Source organism: Caenorhabditis remanei, chromosome X, assembly GCF_010183535.1.
Source record: "Caenorhabditis remanei strain PX506 chromosome X, whole genome shotgun sequence".
Lineage (NCBI taxonomy): Eukaryota > Metazoa > Nematoda > Chromadorea > Rhabditida > Rhabditidae > Caenorhabditis > Caenorhabditis remanei.
Window position 1 is genome coordinate 19288616 of NC_071333.1, and position 11482 is coordinate 19300097.

The window sequence follows — 11482 nt, forward strand, 5'->3', positions numbered from 1 at the left end:
CTGTGTCACAGCAGCGAAATGGCAACTGAGATTTCTTGACATTCTTATTTCTCATACTAGTTCGTGCGTTATGTATTCTCTCTAATCTTTATTGACTCTCCTGTTCCATTTTTGTTTCACATTTTTATTTAATTTTATTTATTTATTTCATCGAAAGGTGAATACCACTTACATTTAAACCTTCTTTTACACTATTCTGGTCTGGTTATCGTCTTTGAATCTTAAAAAATCTTTCACATAGTAACTTCTCATTCTCCAATAACTCCAGTAACATTTTACTAAAAATGCGGCAGAAATGTCATCCGAACACTTTTGACCTTCTTAAAGTTCACGCATTAGGCGAGATTGCAAAGATCCAGAAGTTTTTGAATTTTTTAACAAGGGAATTTGATGTTACTCCGTTTATAGTGAAGCAATAAGTTTTTAGCTATTTCCCTATTTCTTTACGATTTATTGATCAATTTGGTTCTTTCCCACGGCAGCGAAAAATGACAACCTAAGATTTCTTTTTTTTTGGCATTCTCACCATTTCCTAAACCTGTTAGTTCGTTTTTTCTTCCCACAACTACTCTATTTTTGTTTCACTTCAAAAACCTTCTTCATTTTTCTCAATTTCTGCAAATTTTGGGGTCGATCGGATCATCCTAAGTAAACAGAGTATATTAAGTAAATGTACGAAACTCACATTCAAATCCTTTTAAGCTATTTTTTCATCCATTTTTTGTTGTTATTTTGCTTCCCATTCTAGGGATCAATAACATTGAAACGCACGGTTTCGAAAGTCTGCGTTCTTTCCCACGACAGCGAAATGACTGCATGAGACCGGGAATTTCTTAGCATTCACGCCATTCCCCCATACTAGTTGATGAGTTTTGTCTTCTTAATAATTATTGACTCTTCTTATCTTGTTTTATTTCACTTAAAAACGTTCTTTATTTTTTCACTTTCCGCAAATTTTGGGATCGATCGGATCATCCTTAGACTATAGTTTTTCTTAATTACATTCAGTAAATGTACAAAACCCATCTTTGAATCCGTCACTGAAAAAAACAATATTCCCTTATAGAAGTTTTTCATTCAACAAAGTAAAAGCTTACCAAAAACCAAAAAGTTATCAAAAAGTAACAGCTCCGGTGAGATGCCATCCGAATTACTTTTTCCTCTCTCAATATTCTTGGGTTGAGCGAGATTGCAAAGAACCGGAAGTTTTCCAGTTTTTTAACGACAGAATTAACCTTTATTCAGTTTTTAGTGAAATAATAATTGTTAGATATTTCCCAAATCGTTTTTCCGTGTTATTGATCCTCAATTTGGTTTTTTCTCAAAGCAGCAAAATAATTACAAACGACCAAAGTTCCTTTGCACTCTCGCCATTCCTCATACTAGTTGATGCGTGCTGTCCTCCCTTTTATATTTATTGACTCCTCAATTTTTCACTTTACTTGCTTTCACTTTAAAAATGTTCAGTTTTAGATTTGGTCATTACAATTAGTAGCTGTTCCTGAGTATATTTAGTGATTCATGAAACTGTTCATTGAATCCATCCTAAAAAATGAATACCCTTCTGATATTATTGACTCTCCTCATATTGCGTCATCGTTTGAATTTGTTTCCCTTATATTAAAGGAGTTCATTCACCAATTTCCAGAAATAATGTTTGGATATCCTCGTGAATTTGAGCTCTTCAACGATGTCATTGATAAGAAAATTGAAAAGGGCGGACTCAAACATCTCGGATCCGGAGGATATGGAGATGTCTTGTTATACACCTCAAAAGAGACCGACGTCGTCATCAAACGTGTAAAATCAGGACAAGGATGCAAAAATTTGAAGGAATTCAAAATTCACGAGCTGCTGAGCAAAGATGGAAATAAGCACATAATCCAGTTGTTTGACGTGCTGAAAACTCAAAAGTTTTTATTCTTTTACTTGGAATTTGCCGCTGGTGGTGACTTGGAGCAAATGATCAAGGCGAAAGGGACGCTGTCGTCTACTATTGCCAAGGAGTACTTCACCCAGATGATCGATGGAATTCAGTTCATGCATGGTTTAGGAATAGTTCATCGAGATCTAAAGCCAGCTAACTTGTTCTTGACATCTGATGGTATTTTGAAAATCGGAGACTTTGGTTTTGCAACCAAATTCCGAGACGATGAAGGAGAAAACATGCTGGTGACCCTCTGCGGCACAGCTAAATACTGGGCGCCGGAAGTTGAAACGTCGAAGAAACTTGTCGACGGACCACCACTCGATATATGGCCATGTGGTATCATTCTAATCGAAATGCTGACGGGAAGACGGCCATGGGAAGCCGCCACTCTGAAAAACATGGAGAATTGGATATCAAAGGAAGAGGACAAGAACTTACCATGGAACAATATTGAAGACGACGTGATGAGTTTGCTGCGCAAAATTCTTGTTGTTGATCCTACAAAACGAGCGACAATTGACGATATTCAAGAAGATAAATGGTTGAGTGGGAACAAGAATATCGAAAATGGAGGAACTGCACAGCCGAAAAAGGACAGAAAGCGAAAACTTCAAGCTGTTGTGCCAATTACAGAGGACAATGGCAGAAAACGTCAACGAGTTCCGAAGAAGAAATTTTCCTGTTTAGAATGATGACTTCGAAATGTATACTGTGCCATATCTAATTATTTTTTCATTTTTCTTGTTAACTTTCACCTACTGTTGAATAATTTCAACTAATAAAATGATAGTTGGAAACTACTTATTCGTTTTTTTTAGGTTATTTAGCTTCGTCTCAAAAAAAAACACCAGAAAACACAGTTAGTCTCTGTGTGGGTTCGAAAATGCAACCCTTCCAACCAAAAAACGCAAAAAAAAGTAGCTGTTTACCGGTAATTTACCGGTAAACAACTGTTCGGAACGATAACTTTCGGTAAAATTTACCGGTAAATTACAGGTAAGTATTTACCGAAATTTTGCCGAAATTTTACCGGTAATTCTACCGGTAAATTACCGGTATATTTTCGGTAAACGTTCGGTAAATATTTTCCGGTAATTCTACCGGTAAATTACCGGTAAATTTTTCGGTAAATTTACCGGTAAATTTACCGAACTCTTCCGAATACCTCACACTGCTGGGTGCTCATGTCATTCCATTTCTACGAACACATGGAACTTGGGGGCCAAATGTCGGAACATTCTATCGAGCATTTCCATAGCGAATTCTCACTTTTAGAACGACAGTATCAACAGATCAGGGATCCTAGGATGAGGGATAGTGCAATCGCTCGGTATCATGCTTTCAGAAATTTCTCACATGACTGCCGCTCTTCACATCTTCTCTCTTCCTCACCGATGCTTTTCTAATTTTCATACCTTCAATATAATCGATTCTCTTCCTTCTTCTTTTTTTGTTTAATTCGCTTCTACTTCTTCTATTGTTTGTTTGGGTAGTTTTTCCATCTCTTCACTTGTTTCTTTCATTCCTTCATCTTGTTGTGTGAATAAGTATAAAGTCGTTTTTCGATTAATTTTAGAGGTATGTCTAAAAAATTTTTAAAAGACATTTAAGAGGCGTTGTCTGTAAGATGAGGATTCCTCTTGGCACAGTTGCAAAAAGTTGTTTCAATTCAAACTCTTTTCACAGCATATGTACCCCTATGGTAGCAATTTACAAAAAATATGTCACCAGTCCCCTATGACGTCATCGTAGGAAAGTATGCCCAATAATCGACTTTTCACCCAAAAATTCATAAAAATTCCAATCTTCCAGATAACATCAGGAAACTTTCGCAACATGTTAGGAGTGTTTTTGACTACCCCTACACAAATTTCCAGCTCCACAGACACCCCAGAAACCGTTCAATTAAATTTCATTTTCATGTTTTTTCAACTTTTCTTGAAAAATCCCTCTAGAAGTACTCAAAGTTCAAATCGTATTTGTATTCCCCGCTAAAAGTTCTATTAGGACCAATTAAAAACATCAAAAAGTAGGGGGACCATTTTGAGATATTTCGATTTTTTCAAAAATCACATAAGGGTACCCCCTTATGAAAATTTCATTTTTGAAAAAAATTTCAAAAAAAAATTTACTCCGAAAATAATTGGAATGTTGATAAAACCCTTGAAATAAGTCACTCACAAAATATAAGATCTCAGAAATGTGTTTGAACGGATTGCGTTTTTTTTGTTCATCCAATTTTTTCAAGTTTTTTCCCGTTTTTAACAATAATTTGTCCAGAAGTCCTCAAATTTTATAAGATATTCTAATTTCTTGCAAAATTTAACATATATTTCAATTGACATCATTAAAAAACAGGGGGACCATTTTGAGATTTTTCCATTTATTTCGAAATTCAGATAAGGGTCCCCCCTTATGAAAGAAAATTTTTATCAAAAAAATAATTCAACTTTTTTTTGATGCAAAAACGTTGAGAACATCGATGAAATATCGAAAACATTTTTTTATAGTTTGAACGTTTTTTGCATCAAAAAAAAGTTGAATTATTTTTTTGATAAAAATTTTCTATCATAAGGGGGGACCCTTATCTGAATTTCGAAATAAATGGAAAAATCTCAAAATGGTCCCCCTGTTTTTCAATGATGTTAATTGAAATATATGTTAAATTTTGCAAGGAATTAGAATATCTTATAAAATTTGAGGACTTCTGTACAAATTATTGTTAAAAACGGGAAAAAACTTGAAAAAATTGGATGAACAAAAAAAACGCAATCCGTTCAAACACATTTCTGAGATCTTATATTTTGTGAGTGACTTATTTCAAGGGTTTTATCAACATTCCAATTATTTTCGGAGTAAATTTTTTTTTGAAATTTTTTTCAAAAATGAAATTTTCATAAGGGGGTACCCTTATGTGATTTTTGAAAAAATCGAAATATCTCAAAATGGTCCCCCTACTTTTTGATGTTTTTAATTGGTCCTAATAGAACTTTTAGCGGGGAATACAAATACGATTTGAACTTTGAGGATTTCTAGAGGGAATTTTCGAGAAAAGTTGAAAAAACATGAAAATGAAATTTAATTGAACGGTTTCTGGGGTGTCTGTGGAGCTGGAAATTTGTGTAGGGGTAGTCAAAAACACTCCTAACATGTTGCGAAAGTTTCCTGATGTTATCTGGAAGATTGGAATTTTTATGAATTTTTGGGTGAAAAGTCGATTATTGGGCATATTTTCCTAGGATGACGTCATAGGGGACTGGTGACATATTTTTTGTAAATCACTACCATAGGGGTACATATGCTGTAAAAAGAGTTCGGATTGAAACAACTTTTTGCAACTGTGCCAAGGCCCAACACAAACATTCTCACTCTTACAGATAATGCCTCTTAAGAAAACAGGGATCACAATAAATATTTATTTTCAGATTACTCACTATAAATCAATCAAAATATTCTTGTAATTGAACAAAACAACTTGTTTTACCACTCGACAGATTCTACATTTGACTTTTTTCATGAGAAAAGGTAGAATTCGAGTATCGACTGAGAGAATTCATCCGTTTTCCTTCGACTTTCAGTATTCTTCATCTTTTCTCTCTTCCAATTTCGACGGATCCACTTTCAGCCGTTTAATTTATTAGGCATTGTCGCTTTACACTTATCGATTCTCCATCTCCACTCTGAAATAATTTCTCATTTCATTTTCAACTATATCCACTATATCCTCACCTGTAGTTATTGGTAACCGTCAATGATTTGATCATCAGTGGTTTGTTTTGGTTCTTCGTGTCTATGGAACCACGTCAAATATTTAGTGTGGAAGCGCCAAGATAGTTTCTTGAGGGCTTTTGCAGCAAGAAGCTGAGCTCGAGTGCCATATAATTGAAAATAAAAAACAATGTATCGGGACCCATACTTGGATAATATTCAAGCCTATCAGATGTATTTGGAGCCGTCTGAAACGTTAGAAATTGAGACAACTTTCATGACAAACAGTACTCACTAGTCCATATCAGCTTGACATCTTTGACGAATAGTTTTTCGGTTTCTTACTGCCCAACGGAAAAGTAGCTTTCGCGCAAGCCAAATCCAACGCAGCCAACTGTCCGTCAAATTCTTGTGTCATCAATGTGCGTCCGAGAGGTGATGCCCCCAGCCAAACTTGAATTCTCCAATTGAGCCAATAAACGAGTCGCGTGCACCTCCATTATGGTTTCATTCGTGCTTCGAAACTCTTTTCAGCCTAAAATAATCATTTTTAGACATACCTCTAATCACCGGAAAATGAAACAAATATGTTTCATATTGAAAACCTTTCGCTAAAAACGGACAAACCAATGCTTTACTACTTGAAATTTGGCTTTTTAAAAAATCCGATAATGCGTGCGCTGTAATTGCTAAATACGCGTGCCCGGGTTGCAATAACTTTCTCGCGTCTCATTGGCCGCCTCCGCCCTTTTTTGTGGACTAACTTTTCAAAACGCACCGTGTTCATCTGATTGAATTCCTCCAGTTTCCAGTTGGTTCATCAGCTCCATTCCTTCTGCTTTGTCGTTGTCTTCACCGTTCTATTTTTTTTATCCTTAATTCGCTCATAAATCTAATCACCGGAGTGGATGTAATCATCGCGAATTGTGCGGGCAAAACCGACTCCTAAACGCATGGAACAGTAGACTGCATAGAGCCTCTGATCCGGAGCAGTCCTCATCACCACGCGTGCGAAGGCCTCTCGTAAGAGGCTCTTCGACTTCACGAACATAGTTCGCATACCTTCAGTGCGGGCAAAACCGACTCCTAAACGCATGGAACAGTAGACTGCATAGAGCCTCTGATCCGGAGCAGTCCTCATCACCACGCGTGCGAAGGCTTCTCGTAAGAGGCTCTTCGACTTCGCGAACATAGTTCGCATACCTTCAGTGCGGGCAAAACCGACTCCTAAACGCATGGAACAGTAGACTGCATAGAGCCTCTGATCCGGAGCAGTCCTCATCACCACGCGTGCGAAGGCTTCTCGTAAGAGGCTCTTCGACTTCGCGAACATAGTTCGCATACCTTCAGTGCGGGCAAAACCGACTCCTAAACGCATGGAACAGTAGACTGCATAGAGCCTCTGATCCGGAGCAGTCCTCATCACCACGCGTGCGAAGGCCTCTCGTAAGAGGCTCTTCGACTTTGCGAACATAGTTCGCATACCTTCAGTGCGGGCAAAACCAACTCCTAAACGCATGGAACAGTAGACTGCATAGAGTCTCTGATCCGGAGCAGTCCTAATCACCACGCGTGCGAAGGCCTCTCGTAAGAGGCTCTTCGACTTTGCGAACATAGTTCGCATACCTTCAGTGCGGGCAAAACCAACTCCTAAACGCATGGAACAGTAGACTGCATAGAGTCCCTGATCCGGAGCAGTCCTAATCACCACGCGTGCGAAGGCCTCTCGTAAGAGGCTCTTCGACTTTGCGAACATAGTTCGCATACCTTCAGTGCGGGCAAAACCAACTCCTAAACGCATGGAACAGTAGACTGCATAGAGTCCCTGATCCGGAGCAGTCCTAATCACCACGCGTGCGAAGGCCTCTCGTAAGAGGCTCTTCGACTTTGCGAACATAGTTCGCATACCTTCAGTGCGGGCAAAACCGACTCCTAAACGCATGGAACAGTAGACTGCATAGAGTCTCTGATCCGGAGCAGTCCTAGTCACCACGCGTGCGAAGGCCTCTCGTAAGAGGCTCTTCGACTTCGCGAACATAGTTCGCATACCTTCAGTGCGGGCAAAACCGACTCCTAAACGCATGGAACAGTAAACTGCATAGAGCCTCTGATCCGGAGCAGTCCTCATCACCACGCGTGCGAAGAACTACAGGGAGTTCTCCGACTTGAGAAAGCTAGAGTGCTTGTTGAATACACTCATCATGGCTTCTTTCTTCAAATTTTCGAGAACTATTGGCGTCGGTTCTGAAAAATGTGAATTTTGCTAGAGATTTTGGAAAGAAATAAGAAGGATGAAAGAAAACGAAAAAGACAGTGAACATGAACTTGAAAAGCAGCCGAGAGCAAAAAGGGTAGTAAAAATGGATTTTGCAAAATAGAATGATACAGCTAGCGAGAATAGACAAGAAACTTGAATTTCAAAACTTTACAGCTGAGAAAATCATAGTTGTCACCGGGCTGGTCCGGGCCTTGGGCGGGTCTTGAGATAACTCGCTTCAAAATTAAAATTAGGAGTTGATCAACCGGTCAGATTGTAGATCTCGGTGAGCTCTACTCGATTCTATTTTCATTTTCACTGTGAGTTCAGTGAGAGCTGCTGTGCCATCCAATTAGTAGCCGGGCCTTGATTCAATTAAAAACAACGGAGACGCGACGGACAAGAATCAATAAATTTCAAAATGAATTCCCTGAGTAAAATCAGCAAAAACAATGAAAAAAACGGCCGGCGAAACGTTAAAAATGAGTAAATCTCGATCGAGAGGAGTGAAAATTGAAAAATTAGTGGAAAAAAATGCACAATAAGCGTCGAAATTGAGCAATTTTAAGAAAAATTTAGCGAAAACTATCAAGAATCATCAAAATTTTGAAGGTCCGCATTTTTGCGTGACGGTGTTTACGACCGTGTCGTCACAATGTCTCATATCCTCCGACAACAACTCATCATTTTCTGTTTCTACTTTAAAAGTGATAAATATCTCAAACAATGAGTATTATGATTATAAAAAGCAACGGAAAAGTAGCGGACAGTAATTAATAATTTTAAAAATGAATTCCCTGATTAAAATCAGCAGAAAGTTTGAAAAAACGGCCGGCGAAGCGTTAAAAGTGAGTAAATCTCGATTGAGAGAAGTGAAAATCGAAAAATTAGTGGAAAGAAATGCACAGTAAGCGTCGAAATTAAACTTTTTTTTTAATTCAGCGAAAACTCTCAAAAATCATAAAAAATTTTGAAGGTCCGCATTTTTGCGTGACGGTGTTTACGACCGTGTCGTCACAATGTCTCATATTATATCCAACCGTGAGTACCTGTGACTTGATTAACTTGTTTAATTAGGTACGCATTAGATAATCAGTTGACACATCGAGAAACATGGGTTACTCCAACGTGACGTGCTAAGTCGGTTCTTCGGAACTGCCATGTATATCCAACCGTAAATACCTATGACTTGAATAACTTGTTTAATTAGGTACGAAAAGTGTGAGAGGTAAGATTGTTTACAGTTTTGAGTGGTGAATGGAAAACATGATAAAAGAAGGAAAAAAATAAATTGTAAATAAATATTCGAAATAAAAAAACACGCTGAAAAAACGCGTTCGCGTTTCAAAAACTCACTTCTGAATGAAAAAATGTGATGTTAGTTTTGAATTCTCTGAATACATTCGATCACCGACAAATCAGCAAAGAATTAGAATATTTCTAACTTTTATGAACTTTTTCTTGATAAATATATTTTAATATAAACTTTTGAAAACATTCCGAATAAATAATACTATGAGTAATCTTGTAAATGAGAAGGGAAAGGCAAAACAACATATCACAGGTTGGTATGGGTAAGTAATCTCGTAAATTGGAAAAATGTGGGCAAGGACAACGAATATTGTACAACATATAGGCGAAAATGATTTGAAGGATGGTTTCTGGATTAGGTTATGATGGAATTGGGGGTAAGTGTCAATAATTAAGTTTCAAACAATAACAATATCTAGAGATCTAATGGGAGAAAACAACGAGTTCGAGTCGTCTCCGTTCCCAGTCATGATATAATTGGATGTTGTGTCAAGTTCGCTATCCTCTGTAACAATCAAATCGTTAATTGGTTTTTTGAAATCCGCCATCTCGATATCATAGTCTTCTTGCGAATCGTTGACAACAATCATGGCAATCCATTTTCCCGGGTACGGCATCTAAAACAAAAAACCAATTTATAATCAAAATTCTAAAATTTATTGTTCCTCCTTTCACCTTATCATTCGAAAATCCGCCAATCAAACAGACAAACTCAACAACAAAGATTCCAATGACGTACGTTGACACGACACGTTGGTCATAGGAGTAGAATGTGTACACGACCGCAGTGAGGTGAATTATCTGAAAATGAAATGAATTGATATGACATATTGGGAAAACAACTTACTCTAAATCCTGCACGGTACGCGGCAAAGATGTTGGACTTCATCACAACGAAAAGGGGTGAAGCGATGACAAGATTCAAAGTCCAGACGAAGTAGAACACTTTGACGACATTGTAGTCAACCTCGGATTTTGGTTCCATAAGAAGGAATCCGGCGGAGGCGGAAATCAACTCGACCAGCACAAAGAATAGGAGAGAGAACTGAAATTTCAGAAATAGATATCGAGCTACAACAGACTTGCAAAATATCGGTCCGGTCCGATGAACCGGTGAAGAAAATCTTATGTACGGTTGAGTTTTTATTGATAGTTAAAAACATGTCGAAAATTAGAATTTTTTGAAAAAAAAAACAAAAAATTTGAACTTTCAATTCTTTGTACTGAAACCCAGGCCCGTGAAAATTCTCGAATCGGCCCAGCTCGGCCGTTGCAAGCTAGAGCTACAATTACTAGCACTCACCTCCATGTTCCGTACGTGTTTGAATGGTTCGTCGTTATAGTGTATGGCTGGCATGACGAAACCTAAAGAATCACTATTTTTATGAATTTTCTGAAAAATTACAACAAAAAAATCATCGTGAAAAACCCACTTATTTTGAATAAATACTCAAAAAAACCGAAAAAGGGTGTTAAAGAGAGGACGACCCCTAAAAGGGAGGAGGGACTATTTTGACCGAGTGCGGCGGAGCGTACATGTACACCGCCGTATGCGATGACGTTAAAGGTCCGTCTGTTTGTTTTGTATGTATGACTCGATCAGAGGCGAAATATCTATTACAAATAAATAAAATAAACTTTTATGAGTTCGAAATCTAGTTGAATATGTTATCATAATGAGAACGCAAAATGGGACAAAATATTGAGACATGATGGTTCAATTTTAATAGGTGGTAAGTTTACGTGACAAAAGGTTATATAGAATGTTGTCAAATTTGTATGGAGGATTCAATACATTTAATAAAAAAGGAAACACAAAATAATTAAAACATGTTGTGTTCGAGTGGGTACTGTCACTGAGCTTGCCTTACAGAGAGACCTTCTTGTTATTTTTCTTTTTTGAATCATCGCCTTCCAGTTGTGGCAGGACGCCATACTCGGGACACTCGTAGTCCTCATTTAGAACATCGATAAACCCTTGAGTTGATTCCAATGCTTGTTGAAAATCGTGATCACCGACGTTCACTGGAAAATATTCAATGTAATTAAGGTATTGTAGTGATATTTTATATTAACCACAGAGGAAATTTGTAACTTTCAAGGAACTTAGTCTAATTTTCTCAAAATAATCGTCCAACACAGCATCCATGGATTCCACACACATTTCTGGCCAACTTCAGTTTTGGGGTCTGTAACTGACATTGAATTAAGATGTTCGATTGCTTTCTCCATCATGTTGCCAAACTTGAAGCTTCCACCCCAGGATGTCAACGCAT

The 11482-nt window shown here is 37.7% G+C and overlaps 3 protein-coding genes across 3 annotated transcripts; 1 reads left to right on the forward strand and 2 right to left on the reverse strand.

Moving 5' to 3' along the window:
• Window positions 1-1653: 1653 nt before the first annotated feature.
• GCK72_025891 (uncharacterized protein) lies at window positions 1654-2622 on the forward strand (the record flags this gene model as incomplete). Its single annotated transcript, XM_003105460.2, has 1 exon — window positions 1654-2622. One exon carries the CDS (start codon window positions 1654-1656, stop codon window positions 2620-2622), a length of 969 nt encoding a protein of 322 aa, XP_003105508.2.
• A 6982-nt stretch (window positions 2623-9604) lies between these two features.
• GCK72_025892 (uncharacterized protein) lies at window positions 9605-10563 on the reverse strand (the record flags this gene model as incomplete). The annotated part of the gene is made up of 4 exons (XM_053736537.1): window positions 9605-9823; window positions 9882-10007; window positions 10054-10251; window positions 10510-10563. 4 exons carry the CDS (start codon window positions 10561-10563, stop codon window positions 9605-9607), a joined length of 597 nt encoding a protein of 198 aa, XP_053580103.1.
• Window positions 10564-11073: 510 nt separating this feature from the next.
• Window positions 11074-11370, reverse strand: GCK72_025893 (uncharacterized protein; the record flags this gene model as incomplete). The annotated part of the gene is made up of 2 exons (XM_053736538.1): window positions 11074-11231; window positions 11283-11370. The coding sequence occupies 2 exons, from the start codon at window positions 11368-11370 to the stop codon at window positions 11074-11076; spliced, it is 246 nt and encodes an 81-aa protein (XP_053580104.1).
• Between the last annotated feature and the right edge of the window lie 112 nt (window positions 11371-11482).